At 48.0% G+C, this 24,246-nt stretch overlaps 1 protein-coding gene across 1 annotated transcript; it reads left to right on the top strand.

Annotated features, from left to right (window-relative positions):
• Positions 1 to 4,583: 4,583 nt before the first annotated feature.
• Positions 4,584 to 21,612, top strand: c1qtnf6b (C1q and TNF related 6b). Its single transcript, XM_083925957.1, has 3 exons — positions 4,584 to 4,685; positions 10,988 to 11,180; positions 19,388 to 21,612. Exons 2-3 carry the CDS (start codon positions 11,000 to 11,002, stop codon positions 19,933 to 19,935), a joined length of 729 nt encoding a protein of 242 aa, XP_083782083.1. The 5' UTR covers positions 4,584 to 4,685; positions 10,988 to 10,999; the 3' UTR covers positions 19,936 to 21,612.
• The last annotated feature ends 2,634 nt before the right edge of the window (positions 21,613 to 24,246 follow it).

Here is a 24,246-nt window from a genome sequence, read left to right on the forward strand (position 1 = left end):
AGGGTGACTCCTGACGAGGAAGGGGTCCTGAACAAGAAGAGGTCAAAGAAGACCCACAAGAAGTACGATGGATACTGGGGTTTCAGAGCAATCCATTCCAAAGTTGTTTACTGGGTACTTAAGGTTTTTCAGGCTTGGGGCCCATAGAGCATGCACACATCCAGCCCTTCTACAAACCTGCTGTGTGAGTCTCTTGCCATTGCTTGGTGTCAGACCCGACTGACAGGTGTTCACAAATCTTGTCTTCTCTCCAGTTAGACATTTTCGTAAGTGTGTTTGTGTAAATCACCGTTCTTCTTCATCATCAGAGGTTTGTTTTTCCTCCACTGTAAGAGCGCACTCACACTGTCCGTCCGTACCGTGCCCAAACAGGTTTTACGGGTAAAGCCTAGTGCGTTTGATCAGTGTGAGTGCAACAGCACCGCGCCTTGCCGCTCACGGCCCGTTTGGGAGAGGTGGGCTTTTGTAAAGCACGTTTGCACGTGTACGAGCACGAATTTGAGGCCTACGGTAAGATGTGTGCGCCTGTTGGGACATAGAAAAAAGAAGGAGGGACCATGCGCGGACATTTAAAACAATGGCGGCGAAAGGTTCACGTTGGTGTGATGCGAAGGTGGAGTGTTTACTGCAGATTTGGATGGATACTGGGGTTTCAGAGCAACTATGAACCAGAACCCAAACCTGTGGGCTCAGATCAAATGGATCAAAGCCCTTCTCTGCACCAGAACCTTATTTAGGATTTAGTCCTTTAATTATACGTATTTCTCAACACTCCAATAACACCGCGTCACAGTTAGAGTATTGCATAGATGTAGGCCATAATAGGATGGTAATAGCATGGCTAATCATTGCTAATTTGTATCCTGGGATGTAATTCCTCATCTTTTAAGCTTTGTTAGCACATTTTGTCTTCAAATAAAAGCTTCTGCCACACAAAGATTTCACTCTTCTTCATATCGCTGCTGTATTGTAATCTTTTCACCTAAGTGGAGTCTGGTTGGCTGGATGCTCACAGGCTGAACAGGCTGACAGGAAACAGAACAAGCAGAGCGCAGCCAGAACCCCGAGGCAAAGGAGGGAAGTCTGTGTGATGGATAGCCAGAGAGCATGGGAAATTTGGGAAAGATACATATCCGAAGATATCCATAACAAAAAATGTACTGATATGACAGGAAAGAAAAACATGTGCTCCCATGCTGCCATTATTAGACTGGGGTAGGATAGAAATATAGCTTTGATGGCAGAATTTGGTTTATGCATACCCCCAGGAATTCATGGCCTCCGTAAGTCCGTGTGTATGTGGATGGAGCTCCGGGTTACCGACCCTGTACTGAAGCACGCTCCAGCAACTCACAGAGGCAGCGAGTTGATAAAGTGCAGCTGGTAACAAATGGTCTTTATGGAGGTGTGCTTGCCGTATAATTAGCTGTTTTTACAATCACAGACTTTCCACCAATGGGAGTGCGGAGGAAGTTGGCTCCAGGGCAAGAGCACTAAAAAGGAGTTTGTTCCAGCCTGGTTGATGCTCATCCAATGGAATTCCCCTGCAGTCGATCTTACACCATATCATCAAGAGGCTTTCTGGATGTTTAGTGTTCCATTTATGTTTTTTTTTAGGTTTTATGATTCCTTCAGCCTGCCTCGCTTTTCTCATCTTTCTTTGAAACTTCTGAATTAAGCTGGATTCATACCTCCAGTCCGTTCCCAACCTTGTCTCCGGTGCTACCCTTCATACCCTCGTCTGGTTTGAGCGTTGTTATGGATGTTACCAACACATCCTCTAGAGCATCAGAGTCAAACTCCAATTCACAGTGGGCCAAATTTAAAAACTTGGACAAAGTTGTAGACCAAACTAAATATCTACAGACTGCAAAGGAGCATGTGTTCCTTCTCTCCAGATGTGTAACGTTGAACCTTTCCAGTGCAGGTCCTTGTTCTTGTCGTGGTGTTTCTTCTGTTTGATTCTTTGGTTACAGCCACGGTGACAAACAGCTCTTTACCTTCACACACAGATCATCTGCTGAAAGCTCCTGTCCTCCATCTTTCTTTGGGTCGTTTTTGGGGAGGGGTGGATTCAGTGTGTCTGCAGAGACTGGTAGCATGGATGCTCGTGTTTGCTAACAGAAAAGTAGACGTGGATGTGATTTAGCTCTCAGAGAACCTTGATATGATCTTGGGGGCCAAATATAATTACACCGCGGGCCAGATTTGGCCCACGGGCCTGAGTTTGACACCCCTGCTCTAGAGGGCAGTGCCGTGTCGCAAATTACCGGCATCGCCAATCGCAAACATGGCGTCTGTAGAGGAGATGATTTTGCTGTTTGTCATCCGAAAGTGACAAAAAAGACGCAAAAAGTGTACGCGGTGGTGGCATGTGAGACCACTCGATGACCACTCGACACCTTAATGGCGAGTTTTTTTCTTTGGTTTTGCCGATGAGAGCTGGACGATGAAAGGCGCTACCGAAACTTTAGGATGTCCTCCGCTACTTTGGATGATTTGTTTTTTAAATGTCTGGTTACTTCTCTCTTCTTCGTCGATTGTCGTGACTGGTTGGACTGACTCTATACTGCCCCCCTGGATTTCTGGTGGTATTGTTCCGTTCTGTCCGGATTCGTAAGCTCAGAGGCGACGGACCCACTGACGGAGGAAACGACCTCCAGGACCGGACGAAAGGCTCCATATCCGTATTTACTGTAGGGTGGGAATGGGCCTTCACTGCATATCCCAGATTGCCTCTCAAACCTCTGAGATTGTCAGAGGAAGTTGTTGAGGTATTTGGTTTAAGCCGTGGTTATAAGAATGTTCCAAGAATGCGCCGCATTCATTCCAAAGTTGTTTACTGGGTACTTAGCACAGGAATACCAAGGGTGAGTGAAAAAATCGCTGTAAGGAGAATGAGACTTGCAGGGCGCTGCCAAAGACACCCAGAACTGTCAGCCAGCAAGCTGGTGCTGTGGGAACCGACACGCGGGCGCCGGTCAAGAGGACGTCCCACACTAACATACATGGACATACTCAAGAGGGAGGCAGCAGCCCAGAGTACCAGCGAACTGGAAAGATGTATGGAGAATCGGGACGACTGGAGACAACGATGGACGGCTCGTCTGAGGACGACCTAGAGAGTGATTGTCTCCATGTGTCCTGTGATAGACTGGCGTCCTGTCCAGGGTGGACCCCGCCTCACGCCCGACGTCAGCTGGGGTCGGCTCCAGCCCCCCGCGACCCCGACAGGGACAAGAGGCTGAAAATGAATGAATGAATGTAATGCTGCAACAATGCACTCTTTACTTTAAAACGATTTAATTTTAAAGATTGAGTTTGGGGGGAGTTTGGAGTGCGTCATCTAATCTTGCAGTACAAAGGGTGGCCTCTGCGCCCAAATGACCTCATAACCCAGAGCTAAGAAGGTAAAAGTTAAGGTAAAGATAATTATTCGAGGTACAAATGCATCGTGATCTATTGAGACGAGTGCTTGTAGAGAAACTGAGCTTGGATTCACACACCGATGGATCAACAAAGCTGTCTTTCCTTTGTCGAGATGGGTTGGTTTTTTCATTTTACTGACAAAAACATACACATGGAGGACGCTCTATGCTGCTGTGATACTTCCTTATCATCCGTGCACATGGGTTCACTGGCAGATCGGGCCTCTTGACGCCCAGAACACCCAGATGTTAGATCCGGCAATGTCTGCAGGATTCATTGCGAGCACATCTGGAAAAGAGCACCACGTGTTTCAGAGATCGGAGTAACCGGGACCCACAGACGAGACGTTCAGCACAGCGAGTGAAACACTAACTTTAGAGGCAGCGTTGGGATCTGTATCTGTTTCACTTCATCCCTGTTGTTCTTCTCTCTCGTGTTTTGTTTCATCTTCTTCGCCAGATTATCTCGACACAAATCAGACGAGAGCGTCGGAAAGATGACAGCTTTACACAAATGACGGTGATATAAGAAGAAGCTTCTGCAGAGTGATTTAAGAACGACACAGGGAGTTAAGACAGGGGATATAAGGCGGTTAGTTTTGGCGTGCAGCATCGGAAGGCACGCCACAAAATAAAGGAAACACCCATACACACACACACACACACACACACACACACAAGAGTAGGGGATTTACCTGAATTTTTGTTTGCGTGGTGACAGTTTCCTTGTGCTCTCTGTAATAAACATGCTGGGTAATGTGACCTGAATATATGAAGTAAAAGTGATGGATGTGGAGTTTAAGGAGGGATGGAGGGATGGAGGGATGACTGCAGGAGAGGTGATGAGAGAGGGGCAGAGGCAGAGGGGGAGATAAGGGTGGACAAAGACTGACTTGGTGTTCTTTGACATGGGAGGAAAAGTGAGTGTGTCCTGAGTGTGTGTGTAGGGAGGGAGAGAGAGAGGGAGGGAGAGAGAGAGAGAGAGAGAGACAGAGAGAGAGAGGGAGAGAGAGAGAGTGTGTGTCCTGAGTGTGTGTATAGGGAGGGAGAGAGAGAGGGAGAGGAAGAGAGACAGAGAGAGAGAGGGAGAGGGAGACACACACAGAGAGAGAGACAGAGAGAGAGAGAGAGAGAGAGGGAGAGAGAGAGAGAGAGAGAGGGAGAGAGAGAGAGAGAGCTTGCCCCTCACTAGTTCCTCCTCTCAGTCTGACTCCAGCAGCCTGATTTTCCTGCTCCGCTGCGGTGAAACTCCAGCAGGTAAGAAAAGACTCTGACACCACATGACTTTAGGACAATCCGTGTCGAGCCCGACGCGACGCATCTTTGTAAACAAAAGCAGAAGAAGAAGAAGAAGAAGAAGGAGGAGGAGAAGAAGTACCCGGCGGTGCGTTTGCGTGCGTGCAGAGACGCGCAAGACCGGAGAAGTTGCTCACAAGTCGCCAACTCAGCAGAAACTGTTTGGAAAAGTCATGCACGCTCTCACGCGCCTTGTCTGTGTGTGCGTGTGTGTGCGTGCATGTGTGTGTGTGTGTATGTGCATGTGTGCGTGCGTGTGTGTGTGTGTGCGTGATGCAGTAGCATGCCAAACTGATGCTCTGGCGCTGTAGACGTGGCTTCCTAAATGAGTTCATCCTGACTGAGCTGAGTTCATGTGTGTGCTGCGGTTTTGTTGTGATGTGAGTCAGTGAGGGTTCGGTTCATCAGCGGCGTGTTGTCATCCTGATCATGGTGCTAATTGTGCACACGGCTCTGTGGGGGGGTGTCTGGGGATCTTTGGGGTGAGGAGGGTGAGGAGGGTGAGGAGGGGTGAGTGTTGATGAGGTGACGTGAGGACAGGATGTGACACATTCAGCACTGACTCAGCTCCCGTCACACAGAGGCGTCAAATACCAGACAGTTATTAAAGGTGACTGTCAAAGACTAAAATATGCTTTTGGCATAGGATTGATTTGTTGTTACATTGTATTCTGGCCGCCGGTTCGAGTCCCTGTGTGGACCATGAATGGAGCGTGGACTGGTGGCTGGAGAGGTGCTGTTGAGCAAGGCACCGAACCCCCAACTGGCATGATTATATTTTACTGTCATGGATAAAAAAGTGTTGCGGCAGAGCTCCAGTCATTTCATTTTCTCACAGTCATGCTCCATCCATCGACACAAATCCAGAGTGCCACCAGTTCGAGTCCCTGTGTGGACCATGAATGGAGCGTAGACTGGTGGCTGGAGAGGTGCCAGTTCACCTCCTGCTGTTGAGCAAGGCACCGAACCCCCAACTGCTCGGGGCGCTGATCACTGACATCTCTGAAATCTCTCCAGTAATTGCATGTGTATAGGTCCTGTCTGTGCATCTGTGTGTGTATTTCGGGCCTGTGTGTGTGTGTGTGTGACATGAATAGTAATAATGAAGTAATTCTTCTTCTTCTCCTAATGCACCTAAATGTCATCATCAGGGTGTTTGTTCTTACACTACATCACCTGATTTCTTCCGGACATAATTTGTACAGTAGTAAATACTTTTGCACATGCATCACAGTTCATTACACCTGTAGTTACGCACGGGCAGTGAATAGGAAAAGCAATGTTGCGAGCTTTTGACTGCAGAAGTAGCCTACCGCTAACACACAACGGACCTATTTAACAAGTATTACTCATGTGGGAGAGGGGTGAACGGTGCGGAAAGAAACCAACAAAGGGTAGATCAATGTGTCGCATACACATACACGCGGTGTAGCGGCAAACCGCAGCACACATCGGGCTCAATCAAGTATCATTTCACATCGGATTAGAAGAAAACACTGAACTGGAGAAGGGACTTCAAGATGCTGCCAATGCAGTTGGCGTGGTCTGTCTTATTTTTGCAGTACTGTGGTTGGCCACTGGGACAAAATGGCAGCATATATACATATCAGCATAAAGCACATCATATATATATATATATATATATATATCATATCATTCCACACTTTCTCCTGCAGCATCTTTGCTTCTAAATCAGTGTTGAGATGATGCCTCTTGCCACCAGGGTGGGAGGCCTTGGCGCTCATTGATGCAGTGGGTTTCTCTTAAGCCCTACACACGCTGCATTCAAGTGATTGACTGTAACCACCCACTGGAGAGAACTGGCAGCTCCATGTAGAGTGTGGGATTGAACCCACAGCTGACAGTTCTGCCCCCCAAAAAAGGAAAAATCCAAGTAATAAGTTGTGTTTTTCATACTTCACTTCCAAGCTGCATCCACCGTCTAGTTCAGGGGTGTCAAACTCAGGCTCGTGGGCCAAATCTGGCTCGCGGTGTAATTATATTTGGCCCCCAAGATCATATCCAGGTTCTCTGAGAGCTAAATCACATCCACGTCTTTCTGTTAGCAAACATGAATATCCATGCTACCAGTCTCTGCAGACACACTGAATCCACCCCTCCCCAAAAACGACCCAAAGAAAGATGGAGGACAGGAGCTTTCAGCAGATGATCTGTGTGTGAAGGTAAAGAGCTGTTTGTCACCGTGGCTGTAACCAAAGAATCAAACAGAAGAAACACCACGACAAGAACAAGGAGCTGCACTGGAAAGGTTCAACGTTACACATCTGGAGAGAAGGAACACATGCACATTTGCACTCTTTTTTGTTTAGTTAATATCGAGTTTGGCCTGAAACTTTGTCCCAGTTTTTAAATTTGGCCCACTGTGAGTTTAAGGGCGCACTCCCACTGTGCCTCCGTCCCGTGCCCCGTGCTTTAGGGTCCTTGTCCCCCCCTCCAGGCCCGTTTGTACTCACACTACCTGGGCCTCGGAGAATGCTTCTTGCTGCCTATACGTCATCATGCCGTAACACGTCACACGCATTGATGACGTCATGGCGATGCGTGGCTTTGTTTCCAGATCTTTCCGTAGACCTCGGAGTTTTTGTGCGTCTTGTCGACTGTTTTTGAATCTTTTCATCGACCAAATCTGCAGTAAACACTCCACCTCCGCATCACACCAACGTGAACCTTTCGCCGCCATTGTTGTTGTTGTTAAATGTCCGCGCATGGTCCCTCCTTCTTTTTTCTATGTCCCAACAGGCGCACAGGAAATGACGTGAGAGCCGCCGTCGTGCTCGTACACGTGCGCACGCTCGTGCTCGTACATGTGCAAACATGCTCTACAAAAGCCCACCTCTCTCAGACGGGCTGTGGACGGCCAGCTGGCCGCAGCTATGTGCGGAGTGGTTGCACTCACACTGGTCAAACGAACTAGGCCTCACACACAAAACCTGTTTTGGCTCGGTGCGGAAGGACAGTGTGAGTGCGCCCTGAGTTTGACACCGCTGCTCCAGTTCATCTGAGTTTCACTCGTGTAATCTTTGATATGTGGGTAAAGTAAAGTTAAAGTGAGTGAGTAGAGACGTATCCTCTGGCTGTGACAGTGAAGCAAACCCAGATAATAACTGGCATGATTAGATTTTACTGCCATGGATAAAAAAGTGTTGTGGCAGAGCTCCAGTCCTTTCGTTTTCTCACAGTCACGCTCCGTCCACCGACACCAATCCAGTTAACATTCATCCATCACTGTAAAGAAACCCTGGGAATCTCTGTTATCTCACTCATCTTTCTCTCCCCGTGTTTATTTTCCCCTCTCAGCCGCCTTTTTGTTTTTGTTTCACCTCTCCGTCTTGATTTTCAGAGGATTTGTGTGACGCACGTGTAGATTTTTAAGGCTTAATGTGAGGATTGAAGGTAAGAAATGGATGAAGACGAAGAAGAAAGTGGAGGAAGGAGAGTGGGAAAAAGACCAACTGTGAACAAAGGAAGGGAAAGACGGAGAGGACAGAATAGAAAGACAGCCAGGATCGATCCTGCGGGGTCGGTTTGGCTCTCTGTTTTGGTTGCATGGTCCTCATCATCTACGTTTCCCACAGCATCCTGCAGCTGTTTACAGCAAACACACTGATAACCTCGCTGTACGCTGGCTGCCCAGCACCAAACAGCACGCACTTTCACCTGGGTGAGCAGGGTTCGGACCAAACCACAACCGTTTTTTTAATCCTGACCAAGTGGTTTTCATGCTTTACCGTAGACTGTATGAAAAAATGGAGGTAGCCTCTCTTTCGGGGTCCGTTCTCTCAACTTGATCCAGTCGTCCTCGCCTACAGGAGTCTCCATTTTGTCAGACTTTGACTCCGCCTCATTTCCTCTTACCAAAAAAGGGCATGTATGTGACGTTGTGGGGAGGGAGGGGCGTACGTCCATCTGGCAGACGTTTACCTCCGAGGAGAAGTGAGGGCCAGAGGCTAGCTGTCACTCAAGAGGCCACGCCCCTAATTATTCATAAACTTTAACCTCCAATAAAATAAAAACTAGCCCCTCCCCCTCAGTGTTGTCATGGAGATGTGAGCTAAACACACAGACTAGAATGTTCTTTTGTCCTTAAACAGGTTTAATGATGCTGTGTAAACGGCCTGTTTAACATGGGGCTCAATGAGAAACTGCTCTGTTATGAAACCTGCCCCTAGTGGACACTCAGAGAACTGCAATTTGGCACTTCTGTATTGGATCAACCAGGAAGTCGCTGTGGTGGGGGCTCGTGCTTAACCCCAACCGTCACTGTTTATAGGCTGAAATCGGTCACATAACAGTATTTTATGGGGGCGGACGATGGAACAGTGGAACGACACATGCAGGGAGAAACAGACAGAGGGAGACAAACTCACGCAAAAGGAAGAGGGAAGAGACCGACAGGACCTGGATCGTGACAACAGTTGGGGAAATATGCGCCTCCTAAGCTGCTAAATGTTCAACAGTGTTCACCAGGTTGATCTAACTTTGTCTTTCTGCGATTCAGAGGTAGGCAACATTACAGTAACGCTGGGGATGAGGGGGGAGTGGAGCTGCCTGCTGCTACCAAAAACAAAGCTCGTAGAAGAGTGGGTGGACCAGGGGTGCCCGATTCCGGTCCTGGAGGGCCCCTGTCCTGTATGTTTTAGGTTTCTCCTGCTCTAACACACCTGAGTCAAACAATTTTCAAACCTGTGGCGAGCTTCAGCTGCTTGGTAACGAGCACATGATTAGATTCAGGTGTGTTGGAGAAGAGAGAAACCTAAAACACGAAGGGCAGTGCCCCCCCCAGGAGCAGGGTTGGGCACCCCTGGGTTAGACCAAACCAAAACATGTGCATGGGCAGAAAAAGCCGAATCATGCGATTAATCTTTGCGAGCTTTTCCGTACAAGTGATCGATTTCACACACCTTCATGTCTTCAATTGTGAGTAAAAAATACTGATAATAGACATTTTTAACAGAACATTACAGTTATAATATCATATACATCTGGCATCGTCAAGAGCCAGTCGGGTTTTATGCAACAGCGTGGTCTCATGTGACTCAGGGGATTATCCGACATATGCACTCCATTTACCATAAGGCTCTGGTTCAAAGGCTCAGCCGTGCCATATGTTTGTGTTATGCAATGTTACAGTCACACAGAACTAAACACTGTATATCTGTAACATTATTGCTGAATGCAGCTGAAAGTGTCCAGGGCAGTCAAATGAGTAGACTTCATGTGTCACGTTTGACTGCTGATGGTTTTCATAATTGCGGAAATGTGCATTAGAGAGACCAGTTACAGAGAAATGTGTGTGTGTGTGGATCTGGACCAGCAAAGTGTGCCAAAGGTAACAGGTTCAGCGGGACACATTGTCCTTGGAAATGTATGTGAAAGCGTTCCTCGCTGTGAACTCGTGGAGCAAATCAAAGCGCTGCTGATGTTTTCACTTCCAATCGAGTCCAGGTGTGTGTGTGTGTGTGTGTGTGTGTGTACATGTGGAAGGCCACATAACTCCCTCCATCTTGTATTTCTCCTGGGTAACAAGCCCTCCCAATCTCACATGGTAAATGGACTTGTGCTTATTTAGCGCCTTTCTAGTCTTCTGACTACTCAAGGCGCTTTCACAGTGTTTGTCACATTCACTCTGATGGCAGTGGACGTCTGCATACACTCTAATCTAACCATTCACACCACATTTACAACCCATGCGCAGCACGAGGAGCAATTCAGGGTTCAGTGTCTTGCCAAAGGACACTTCGACATGTGGACCGGGGGAGGCGGGCATAGAACCGCCAATCTCCCGAATGGAGGACGAACCACTCTTTCACTAAACCACAGCCGCCCTGAGAGCTCTTAGGGAGGTTTTCCAGGCACATCCAGCTGGGAGGAGGCCTCGGGGAAGACCCAGGACCAGGTGGAGAGATTAGATCTCCACACTGGCCTGGGAACGCCTCAGGATCCCCCAGTTAGAGCTGGTTAATGTGGCCCGGGAAAGGGAAGTTTGGGGTCCCCTGCTAAAGCTGCTGCCCCCGAGACCCGACCCCGGATAAGAGGCTGAAGATGAGATGAAATGAGTTATCGACGGGAATGTAGGAAAACACACCACCAAGCATCAAACTGACCCAGAAATGTTGGTTTTGAGACGATGTTTTCCAGGATTTAGCTCACTGACTTTTCAGGAGACGTGTTATGACTTCATGTGGACATACAGTCAAACTCCATCTCCATGTAACTTTCTCTCTGTTTCACTTCACTCCCAGGTCGTGACAGCCATGTTGGCGGCGTGTGTGAGACTGCTTCTGCTCCTCCCCCTGGTTCTCTGCGTCCCTTCCCCCTCCAGACCTCCTTCCAGACTCTGCAAGCGGTGCTGTGACCACCTGGAGCCGTCAGCAGCCACGGCCCAATATCAGATGCCTGAGGTCCGCACTGTCATTAACATGACCATCCTCAAAGGTACCAGAACATGGAATAACTTCTGTTAGGGCACCCTCCCACTGTGCCTCCGTCCCGTTCCCCGTGCTTTAGGGTACTTGTCCCCCCCTCCAGGCCCGTTTGTACTCACACTACCTGGGCCTCGGCGAATGCTTCTTGTTGCCTATACGTCATCACGCCGTAACACGTCACACGCATTGATGACGTCATGGCGATGCGTGGCTTTGTTTACAGATCTTTCCGTAGAACTCTGAGTTTTTGTGCGTCTTGTCGACCTCATGCTTGTACACGTGCGCACGCTGGTGCTCGTACACGTGCAAACGTGCTTTACTAAAGCCCACCTCCCCCAAACGGGCCGTGGCTGGCAAGCGTGCCGCTCCTAGACGCGGTACGGTTGCACTCACACTGGTCAAACAAACTAGACTTTAGCCGTGAAGCGTGTTTGGGCACGGGACGGATGGACAGTGGGAGTGCACCCTTAGATGCTGAGTACTGCTCAGAAGAAGCTGACTAACTGTTTGGTAGTTTTACGTTTTAGGCAACACAGGAAGTCAGCCACTGTCATTTATGTGTACGTATTTCAGGGCCTGTGCTTTGAGCGAGGAGTCAGTGTTACAGTCGCATGTTCATTCATCAGGAAACATCCCTTCTCAAATGTCTGCTTCAAGCTACATTAGCTCAATCAGATCTCAGCTTCTGCTTTTACCAGATGGCTGTGTGTCTGGCAAGGCGCCTGTTTAATCAGAAGGGTAATCATGTGTGTTATAACCGAACACCACTGCTGGAGTGTAACCACTGATGGTTAAGTTGGAATTAGACACACTCCCCGATAGAATCAGCCTGGAACCACTTACAAAATCAGCCGCTTTTCAATATTTTTGAAGGGGCCAGGCCGCCAAAAAACAGACTTGAATGGCTTTTCATAGAATATGTAACACATTTATTCATGTAGGCCTTGGAACAGAGGAAGAACGATCGTTTACTTGACAGAATCAAGGCATTTCCACCAAAGGTGTCGACGTGACCTCTGAATAGAAAGCAAAACAAGAAGCCCGTGTCAACGACTCTGGTGGAAATGCCCTGTAACCATGAACTGGTGGTTAAGTAGGATTGAGACAAACAATTAAGGCGCACTCACACTGTCCTTCAGCACCGGGCCAAAACAGGTTTTTCGGCTAAAGCCTAGTGCGTTTGACCAGTGTGAGTGCAACCGCTCCACGCATAACTGTGGCTAGCTGGCCGTCCACGACCCGTCTGAGTGAGGTGGGCTTTTGTAAAGCACGTTTGCACATGTACGAGCACGAGCGTGCGCACGTGTACGAGCACGAGGCCTACGGCGGTTCTGAGGTCATTTCCTGTGCGCCTGTTGGGACGTAGAAAAAAGAAGGAGGGACCATGCGCGGACATTTCAAACAATGGCGGTGAAAGGTTCACGTTGGTGTGATGCGGAGGTGGAGTGTTTACTGCAGATTTGGTCGATGAAAAGATTCAAAAACAGTCGACAAGACGCACAAAAACTCTGAGGTCTACGGAAAGATCTGGAAACAAAGCCACGCATCGCCATGACGTCATCAATGCGTGTGACGTGTTACGGCGTGATGACGTATAGGCAGCAAGAAGCATTCGCCGAGGCCCAGGTAGTGTGAGTACAAACGGGCCTGGAGGGGGGGACAAGGACCCTAAAGCACGGGGCACGGGACGGAAGGACGGTGTGAGTGCGCCCTTTTAGACACTCTGCTGATAGAAACAACCCGACACCACTAACGAAACCAACCTCTTTTAGGAACCATGCTGCCAAATAACAAACTTTAACCACTGCTGTCTTAAATAGAAACTGTACATCAACAACTGAGTTCATGTTACCCATGAAGTTAAGGAAGAATGACATTTTACTGGAGAAAGTCTGTCCATGAGGGAGAAAGAGAGTTCACGCTGGTTTATAGCTCCACAAACGTTTTACTAGAGTGAAAGAAGCAATGTTTCAGTGAACCTTGTAGGGTCAGAGTGTTGCTTTTGTCATCGTCTGTCTAGCAACATAAAGACACAATGTGTTAGTGATGCTGCTGACATTATGCTGCATTCACTTGTAATCAGAAAATGGGAACTTCCAACCTCTGAGTCAGGCTTGTTGTAATAAGGGCAGAAGTGTCAAAGGAACATATGTGTGTGTGTGTGTGTGTGTGTGTGTGTGTGTGTGTGTGTGTGTGTGTGTGTGTGTGTGTGTGTGTGTGTGTGTGTTTATGGACTTAAGAGGGGAACATAAAGGGGACGGACTGGAAGTAAAGAGGTGAATCTCATCTCATCTTCAGCCTCTCATCCGGGGTCGGGTCGCGGGGGCAGCAGCTCCAGCAGGGGACCCCAAACTTCCCTTTCCCGGGCCACATTAACCAGCTCTAACTGGGGGATCCTGAGGCGTTCCCAGGCCAGTGTGGAGATCTAATCTCTCCACCTGGTCCTGGGTCTTCCAATAAAGTTTACAAAAGAGCAAAATTAACCACACATAGTGACCGTGAACGTGACAAGATAGAGGCTCTCAAAGAACAGACTCACCTGCAGTTACATCTTACCGCCAAAGAGGCCGCTAGAAACAAGATATCTCAAATCTTACGGAGAACAACTTTAAGATACTAGGAACCATGTGGACCCGATCCCATCTACTCACAGTGAGCCCTGTCACTCAAATCTGTCACGTGTTTATGCATTCGCGTGGCTGTGTGAACGTCCGTGTGTTTGAGCCCGTGGTAAAACACGAAGAGAAAGAAAAATGTGACAAAAGAAATTCAAAAATGTAATTTTTAATATCCAGACCTGCAGATTCACAGCTGGAGAGGGATTTGCAAGAACATATGTATCCAATAGCAGAGCCGTCGTAGCCAACTCACAGGAGCGGTCCAAACGATGTGTCATCACGCTTTATATGCCGGGTCCTTTGATAACTGAACACGCCAAGTCTGTTCTGACCCGCGATCAACCCCAGAACCAGTCCAACAGCTGAACCATGGAAATAAAAGATCTCTCTTGTCTCACAACCACATGCAGAAGTAATGTACGGTCATGTAGTTTGAAGCAGTTAAAGTCCTTTTACACTGCAGAAGCCACAACTTTTCCCGTTACACTCTGATGTCTGGGACACAGTTTGGATCATCGAATGTCTTTGAGACTAAGGGCGCACTCCCACTGTGCCTCCGTCCCGTGCCCCGTGCTTTAGGGTCCTTGTCCCCCCCTCCAGGCCCGTTTGTACTCACACTACCTGGGCCTCGGAGAATGCTTCTTGCTGCCTATACGTCATCACGCCGTAACACGTCACACGCATTGATGACGTCATGGCGATGCGTGGCTTTGTTTCCAGATCTTTCCGTAGACCTCAGAGTTTTTGTGCGTCTTGTCGACTGTTTTTGAATCTTTTCATCGACCAAATCTGCAGTAAACACTCCACCTCCGCATCACACCAACGTGAACCTTTCGCCGCCATTGTTTTAAATGTCCGCCCATGGTCCCTCCTTCTTTTTTCTAGGTCCCAACAGGCGCACAGGAAATGACCTCAGAACCGCCATAGGCCTCGTGCTCGTACACGTGCAAACGCGCTTTACAAAAGCCCACCTCTCTCAGACGGGCCGTGGACGGCCAGCTGGTCGCAGTTATGAGCGGAGCGGTTGCACTCACACTGGTCAAACGCACTAGGCCTGACCCGAAAAACCTGTTTCGGCCCGGTGCGGAAGGACAGTGTGAGTGCGCCCTAAAGCAGAAGCCTTCTTTGGCCACATACAGGTCAGATCTGTCACGGAGTGAGGGATTGAGTGTGTGCTGGTATGTTGTGCGGTGTGTGTGTGTGTGTGTGTGAGCATGAGTTTGTGCAGTTGGCGCCCACGAAGCTGCACTGATTGGATTTGAAAAGTGTGACCCCAAAATCAGTCAATTCAGCTGCATTTTAGAAACCCGAACCCACAGTCATGGACTAAGGATTCACAGGATTAAATTATATGTTACACAGCGTTCGATTGGCTTCAGTTCAGCTGAGACTCAAAATGCACACTCTTAACATTTGGGATTTTGCCTTTGCAGTGTGTAAGCCTGAAATTACAGGATGTGCTAATCAGCAGGGACTCCACAGATCTCATTTTAGATTCTTTAGATGTTGTGTTATCCCTTTACCATTGTGAGTCTAAAATATTGTGAGTCAATACCATGTTCATATCTCCACACTGGCCTGGGAACGCCTCAGGATCCCCCAGTTAGAGCTGGTTAATGTGGCCCGGGAAAGGGAAGTTTGGGGTCCCCTGCTAAAGCTGCTGCCCCCGAGACCCGACCCCGGATAAGAGGCTGAAGATGAGATGAGATAAATACCATGTTTCTTGTGATTTCTTGTCTCTTTAGTGCGGAACAGTTTCTTTATTTCAGTGACCGAAGTAAGAAGTCAGTCCTTCACAATCACCGGTAATGGTCGACACATTGAACTTGTATCTACTTTTAAATATCCGGGGTTCTTAATTGAGGACCACTCGTCTTTTAAAGCACATGTTCAGTTCACTGTAAAGAAGCCGAAGCTTTGACTAAGTCTTTCACTCTCTCAGGACTTTTAGCATGTTGCTGTTCCTAAGGTGAGAACAGAAATGGGGAAGGAAGCTTTTAGATTTTCTGCTCCAAGTACACGGAGCATTTAGCAGTCAGAGCTTAAACTCCAAAGTCTGGTGTTTCTGAATGTGTTCAAGTCCAAGATCAACTCCATCACATCCAGGCTTCAGGAGTGCAAATGTTTTATTTGAGTGCAAATGTTTAAATTCATCTTCAAAATTCTTTTAACTCATTTTAGGAAAATTCAATTGTTGTTGTATTCTAATTGTTTGTTTCCTTGTGTTGAAACTTCATGTGCTGTTAATCTTGGCCAGGTCTCCCTTGCAAAAGAGATCTTGGATCTCAACGGGACAAACCTGGTTAAATAAAGGTTATATATTATATAAGATGTCAGTCTGACAGTGGTTGGGTGTTTCTAAAGGGGAGCAGTTGCATTGTGGGAAAGGGTGGAAATCACCAGCTCAATCAGAAGCAGATGAGCCAGAAGAGTAACTTACAATATATATTTTTCAGAGTTGACCCTTCACAGTTTGTGCACACGCCACAGATCCCCCCCCCCCCGCTCGTGCATGTTACTGTATCACAGGTGCACGCCTCAAGCTAGCATATGCTAAATAACATTAGCAGTTACTGTCAATGAGTAAGTTAGCCAGCCTACTTCCTTGTAGCGTGTACTGCATGCTGTTTATTGACGAGCGAGGACACAGGCGTGGTCACAGGAATCTGGTGCACGCGCACTTATGAGCACTCGATGGGAGGGAGCGGAGGAGCTCGGTGGTAAAGGGGGAGGGGCGTGAGAGTTATAGGCGAAGTTTGGCTGAGTCAACTCGATCTGCCAGACTTGTCGACTGCAGCTTTGAGTTAGCCAGAGTGCTAAACCAGAAGTAGCCGGCTTGACTGGCGGAAGTCTTTCGTGCGCCTGCTCTATGGGACGCATAACGTGGAAGTAGTGCCGATCATCTGGGTATTTTTATGGAATACATTCATAGAAATAAAAATGTATATATCCATGGTTTAATATTAATGCAGGTGCACACCAATAAAATAGAAAACAGCCTACTGAGCTAACTTGGAGGAGTTAATAATGCTCAATAGGCTGGTGATAGTCAAAGCATCTATATCTAACAGTGTACGAGCATTTAAAATTGGATGTTTCTGCTAAAGAGAAAGAAAGAACAGACTCTTAATTGGGCATGAGGTCGTTATTTGCTTTCAGGACAGAGGCTCAGTCCCATATAAGGCCATCTGGTGCTACTGTGGAAACAGCTTTAACTCTCTTCAGGGCTCTTTGTGTGGACACTGGTCACAGCTGGACAGATAATCTCACATCTGTCCAGAGGATCTCTGGTGTTTACCTCCAGGAAGTGAGGGCAGTGCTGTGCTTTCTTCCTGTGCGGTTTACCCAGCCCAGAGGTGTTTAGCTCCCGCTCCAGACGGCATAGCAACATCCCTTTAGAGCCTCATAGATCTAAATATATCTGTATTATTATGAGTCTGACAGCCGTGAAGTGTTGCATCTTTCTCAGGTAACACCCTTCAGAGCTACTATAGGCAGTTTGGTTTCTCGGTTTATTTGCTTCGGTCACATCATCGAAGCAGTCGCAGGCCTTTTTTTAGTGCAGCTGCTCCGTCCTGATACGGTGATGGAGCCTATAAAGTCAAATAAACAGTGTCACTTGATTTATTGGCGGAGAGGTTTTTGTGTATATGGAACGATAGCAAACACTCAAAAGTGTTCACTTAAGCGGTGACATTTCAGTCAGTGAGGAGCGGCGACAGGCAGACGCACGTCAGCTCATTAATCTTTCTCAGCGCTCGCTGTCAAACCTCAGAGAATTTTACAACCAAACGGCGTTCGACAGCAGACGGGGAGAATACAAAGGAAGCAGGATGGAGCCGCTAACACATCCCACTAACAGTTGTGGCCACATGGGAAGGAGAATGCACGCGTGAGGCAGTTTGGGTGTGATATATTATAAACAAAGTAAATAATCAACCTCAGAGGCACAATTTGGGGCGGCAGTGGCTCAGTCCATAGGTGACTTGGCTGGGAACCGGAGGGTTGTCAGTTCGAGTCCCTGTGTGGACCATGAATGGAGCGTGGACTGGTGGCTGGAGAGGTGCCAGTTCATCTCCTGTACACTGCTGAGATGCTGTTGAGCAAGGCACTGAACTCCCAACGCTGGTCACTGGCAGTCGCTCTAACATCTCTCCTTAATTGTGTGTGTGTGTGTGTGTGTGTGTGTGTGTGTGTGTGTGTGTGTGTGTGTGTGTGTGTGTGTGATAAATAAATAAAGTAATGCTTCTTCTTCAAGCTTGTCCCGGCGTTCGGCAGCAAACGAGGAGAATACAAAGGAAGCACTAACACATCCCACTAACAGTTGTGGCCACATGTGAAGGAGAATGCACGCGTGAGGCGGTTTGGGTTTGATATATTAAATTAAATAAACAACCTCAGAGACACACTCTCGTCCCTGCGCTCTGTAGACGCTTCACAACCTAACGGCTCGGTTTTTGCTCTGTGCCGCGTCGTCAGCTGTGAGGCCTTATGTAGGCAGGTGTGCACCGTTCCAAATCACATCCAATCAATGTGAATTTACCACAGGTGGACGCTAATCAGGGTGTAGCAACACCTCAGAGAGGAGCAGGGGAAACAGGAGGCACCTGAGCTGGATCACCTGAGCAACGAGTCTGAATGCTTAATGTGATATTTCAGGGTTTTATCTTTAATGTGTCTGAATCTCTAAGCATTATTTTAATGGTTTAAGCACGAGGCTGCAGCATAGGGCAAGGCAACTTTATTTGTAGAGCACTTTTCATACACAAGGCAGACTCAAAGTGGTTCACAGCTCAACACGTCATGTATTAAAATGCATTACAGAAAGAAAAGAGAATAAAAACACAGACAATAATAAAAACAGTGCGAACAGATGAAACGTGAGTGTGCTGATCATCGCCTGTCCACTGTCCTGTGATCAGCCCAGTTTTTAGCTGTAAATTGGTGCATTTTGCACGTAATCCAATACATATTTGAATTATTTAATTGTTATTTAGCACAGGAAGAAAGATTTCCATTGTTAAATATTGTATTTTTGAAATTTCAAATGAATAATCAGGAGGTAAAAGGTTTTCACTGGAAATAACATGAGCAGTAGTATATTATCAGGTATTATTCATTCATTCATTCATTCATTCATCTTCAACCGCTCATCCCGGGGTCGGGGTCGCGGGGGGCTGGAGCCGATCCCAGCTGACATCTGGCGTGAGGCGGGGTCCACCCTGGACAGGACGCCAGTCTATCACAGGACACATAGAGACGAACAGAGACAGACAACCATTCACACCTACGGGTGATTTAGAGTCATCAATGAACCTAACGCTCGTGCTCGTACATGTGCAAACACGCTCTACAAAAGCCCAGCTGGCCGCAGTTTTGCGTGGAGTGGTTGCACTCACACTGGTCAAACGCACTAGGCTTTAGCTGAAAAACCTGTTTTGGCCCGGTGCGGAAGGACAGTGTGAATGTGCCCTTAGAATGTAAGATGTGAAAGTTGTGTGCATGCCAACAGGAACCGTCTGCGTTGATTAGTAACTTAATTTCCACCCCTAATGTTTCTTTGCGCTCCGCTCACCTTTGTTCCTTCTCGTCCACGCAGGTGATAAAGGAGACAGAGGGGACAAGGGTACACCTGGCAAGCCCGGCTTAGAGGGACCTCCTGGCAACCGAGGGCCCATGGGTCATAAAGGCACCAAAGGCCATGCGGGCGCCCCGGGAGACGCCTGCAAGATCCCTCACTCCACCTTCTCGGTGGGGCGACGCAAGGCCCTGCACAGCGTGGACTACTACCAGGCGCTGGTGTTCGACACGGTGTTCGTCAACCACCACGAGCACTTCAACATGTTCAAGGGCAAGTTCTACTGCTACGTGCCGGGAATCTACTTCTTCAACGTCAACATCCACACGTGGAACTTCAAGGAGACCTACCTCCACCTCATGCACAACGACAAGGAGCAGGTGATCCTGTACGCTCAGCCCAGCGAGAGGTCCATCATGCAGAGCCAGAGCGTCATGATGGACCTGGCTCTCAACGACGAGGTGTGGGTTCGACTCTACAAGAGGGAGAGGGAGAACGCCGTCTACAGCGACGACGTGGACGTTTACATCACCTTTAACGGATACTTGGTGGCACCTAGCATCCAGTGAAGACGGGACAGGAGGAGGAGTAACGAGAGGATTATTTGGTCGCGTCACCGCGGCTACTGCTTCACGCCAAGAAAGAAGAACTGAACAGAAGACGTTACAAGTTTGGTGCTTATTAAAAAATCCATTTCAGCCCGGAGAGGGAAATTCTGAGCTGAGCTGAATGAGGACTGCCCCAAAAACACGTTAGATTCAAAACAGCACAGCACATAATTAGGAAGATGGTTGAATGACTTCCTTTGCACTAGAAACACACTTTTGTACAAAGTCAGCGGTTTTCCTACTTCTGTGCTGCGCTACTTTCCTCTCCACTCGTTTCAGGGACTTTGTGTAGAAACACGAGTTTTATCACGTATCAGGAATCCTACACCTGTGCAATCCATCATTAAATATCGGTGCTATGAGTAGAGACTTCCTGTCAGATTAAAATGTGTCCGGACAGACTGCTGTTATACCTTAAACGCAGATTTCATTCGCGCCTCTCAGAAGGACACTTAGCTTTAAAGGGTCAGTTCACACCAATTACAAAAACGCGACGTTTACGTGAATAATATATATATTTTGTTTCTTTTTGCCGGATACGATATTCCTATGAAGATGTCAGGGGCGACGCGGTGGTGTGGTGGTCAGCACTGTCGCCTCACAGCAAGAGGGTTCCCGGTTCTGTGTGGAGTTTGCATGTTGTCCCCGTGTCTGCGTGGGTTTTCTCCGGGTTCTCCGGTTTCCTCCCACAGTCCAAAGACGTGCAGGTGTTGGGTTCATTGATGACTCTAAATCACCCGTAGGTGTGAATGGTTGTCTGTCTCTGTTCGTCTCTATGTGTCCTGTGATAGACTGGCGTCCTGTCCAGGGTGGACCCCGCCTCACGCCTGATGTCAGCTGGGATCGGCTCCAGCCCCCCACGACCCCGACAGGGACAAGTGGATGAAGATGGATGAATGAATGAATGTTAACCACTTATATTCCCATTGACATGCAGCTGCGCAAAAAAGTATTTTTCGAAGCTTTTCCACCGGTGGCGGACTCGTTCTATTGCCCGAACACTCTCTCAGTGCCTCGACCACCTTCTTAAAGGTTGCTGTTGCGATGTTTGCACATATCCAAAACCCTGTTTATACCCAAGTCTTTCATCATGTTTTAAAGTAGGCGGGTTTCTTCTTTAACAGAAATATGGGCTTTTCTTTTGGGCCTGCAAACCAGGCCGGCTAATTTGGACCTTTTTCCTGACTGATAGCCGAGCGTCGCTAACCGGTCATTAACCATGAAGAGTTAACAGACTGGGGACTTGGGTCAGCGTGTCCGGAATATAAAAGAATTGGTTAGGAAATCTTCTTCAGTCAAAATAAGGGCGCACTCACACTGTCCATCCGTACCGTGCCCAAACAGGTTTTACAGGTAAAGTCTAGTTCGTTTGACCAGTGTGAGTGCAACCGTACCGCGCCTAGGAGCGGCACGCTTGCCGTCCACGGCCCGTCTGAGAGAGGTGGGCTTTAGTAAACACGTTTGCACGTGTACGAGCACGAGCGTGCGCACGTGTACGAGCACGAGGCCTACGGCGGTTCTGAGGTCATTTCCTGTGCGCCTGTTGGGACGTAGAAAAAAGAAGGAGGGACCATGCGCGGACATTTAAAACAATGGCGGTGAAAGGTTCACGTTGGTGTGATGCGGAGGTGGAGTGTTTACTGCAGATTTGGTCGATGAAAAGATTCAAAAACAGTCGACAAGACGCACAAAAACTCTGAGGTCTACGGAAAGATCTGGAAACAAAGCCACGCATCGCCATGACGTCATCAATGCGTGTGACGTGTTACGGCGTGATGACGTATAGGCAGCAAGAAGCATTCTCCGAGGCCCAGGTAGTGTGAGTACAAACGGGCCTGGAGGGGGGGACAAGTACCCTAAAGCCCGGGGCACGGGACGGAGGCACAGTGGGAGGGCGCCTTAAGACTTTTCACTTATTTCTAGAGATTCGTCTTTTGAACTTTGAAACTCGTTTTTCGTTTGTTCCTGGGGCGTAAATGAGTGCAATCATGCTGCTGCTGCTGCTAGAGTTCAGGTGGATGCATTTAATTCCTTATTAGTCCAAAACAAATAATTCACCCTCACTGTTGCTCTCCTGGTGCATCACAGGTGTGTACCATCAGTGGCTCATTAGTCAGGTCATTCCCCCCCCATGTGCAAACAATGGTGACTCTTAAATCTCTTCCTTACAAACGTCCTAATCTACCAAACTAAAAGACTCCACTATACATTAATGTGACTCTCTTATGGTGCTCAAATCACTTTCACTTACATTTCAGATGCTCACCAACAACACCCCGTTCCAGAGACTGTGAAGACGTTACTGTCAGTGTTCTTCATTGGGACGGTTTTGACCCAGTGCAAACAGTCAACCCGTTAAAGAACCCCTTTAGATTAAAGCGGGGGCTCATGTCTCTTGTCATTTTGGTATGTCCTAACATATGAAGGTGCTTTTTTACCAGATGCAGGAGTCCATTAGGGTTAACCCTTGTATGGTATTCGGGTCAAATTGACCCGTTTCAAGTTTTTGCAAGAAGAAAATTGGTAAAAGTTTTTTTTTTCTACCTGAAACTCAGTGGCCTGAGCTTATTGTCTGTGATACACATGTATTAACAAAAAATAACACACACATGCTACTATTCCACACACATTTACATCCTTCAGATGGTCTGCAGGTCAGTTTGACCTGCATACACACAGTAAAATGCCCACGAACACACACACACACACACACACACACAAAGATAATGTTATGATACAAGAGCAGAGAAGCTGTTTGCTCTCACCGTCCCCCACTCTTTACCCTCGGTCATGCGTCCTCCTCCACCACCACGACCACAAAATCACGAATCACACTTCCATGTGTTTTAGTGGAGACTGCTTGCAATCATTAAACATATATGTCATCTCTCTATTGATTGAAGTTGACATACAATCTATGTGAATGGTTTATGAAGTAAAATTTTATGTCAGACTTGTTTTAAAACCCCAAAATATGACCCGGGTCAATTTGACCTCAGGGATACCAGAGGGTCACAAATGCGAAGGTCACACAAGGGTTAACGTTCTCCACAGGGACTTCAAGCTGCAGAGTGGTTCATGTAAATAGCTGTATAATCGCTGTTTTGAGCCTAAGAGCCTACTCACACTGTCCTTTTGGCCGCGGCCGAAACCTTTTTTTCAGCTAAAGCCTAGTACCTTTAAGCAGTGTGAGTGCACCCGTTCCGCACACAACTGCGGCCAGCGGACGGTCCACGGCCCGCTTGAAAGAGGTGGGCTTTAGCGGAGCCGTTTGCACATGTACGAGCACGAGCGTGCGCACGTGTGCGAGCACGAGCACGAGCCCTACGGCAGTAGCGTTATGTCCGCCTGTTCGGACATGTAAATAGAAGGACGGACCATGCGCGGACATTTAACAACAACAACAATGGCGGTGAAAGGTTTACGTTGGTGTGATGCGGAGGTGGAGTGTTTACTGCAGATTTGGTCGATGAAAATATTCAAAAACAGTCGACAAGACGCACAAAAACTCTGAGGTCTACGGAAAGATCTGGAAACAAAGCCACACACACGCGATCAATGCGTGTGACGTGTTACGGCGTGATGGCGTATGGACAGCAAGAAGCATTGGCCGGCCCTGGTAGTGTGAGTACAAACGGGGCTGGGGCTCAGGGGGAGAGGGAGGGGGGGACAAGTACCCTAAAGTCCGAGTCTCGGTCCGGGAGGACAGTGTGAGTACGCTCTAAATCTATGCTACCACTGTGTGTGTGTGTGTGTGTGCAGCATTTCCTCCTTCACTAACCAAGTATCTCTTGTTCTGTATCCCCGAGTAACAAAAAGACTCTTGATTATGAAAAATTAAACATTTCCAGAATGGAAAAAGTGAAATCAGGAGCGTCTCTGTTCCATTAAGACGTCAAGGTGTCGCTTTGTTTTACACCGCAGGGCAAAAGCACATGCAGGGGAACTTTCCTCACTCTTCTTATCTCTCACAAATGCATCCACTTTAGCGTTGGCTCGCAGTTACACACTCCTACGAGGTATTTGAGATTTAACCCACAACTCTCTACAATAAACAAGTAAACAAAAAGCCTCAGAGAGTCTCAGAGACAGCGGACGTGTCTCTGCGGTACGCCCGCTCCATCTGCTCGGCCATATCCCTCCCATTAACCATAATGCCGTCCTCGGGGAGACTTTGCTGGAGGAAACGCAGACTGCAGCGTTGTAAATACTTTAAGCCTTGAGTGGAGATCTGAAAAGCTCTGTTGGGAAGCGAAGCAGGACATCTGAACG

The sequence above is a fragment of the Echiichthys vipera genome (genome assembly GCF_963691815.1).
Source record: "Echiichthys vipera genome assembly, chromosome: 2".
NCBI classification, from domain to species: Eukaryota; Metazoa; Chordata; class Actinopteri; order Perciformes; family Trachinidae; genus Echiichthys; species Echiichthys vipera.

Bases quoted from the DNA above. Each gene is read 5' to 3' on its own strand.
- c1qtnf6b (XM_083925957.1), top strand. From the start codon at position 11,000: ATGTTGGCGGCGTGTGTGAGACTGCTTCTGCTCCTCCCCCTGGTTCTC. The intron at 11,181-19,387 runs GTACCAGAACAT...TCGTCCACGCAG, and splicing joins TAACATGACCATCCTCAAAG to GTGATAAAGGAGACAGAGGG.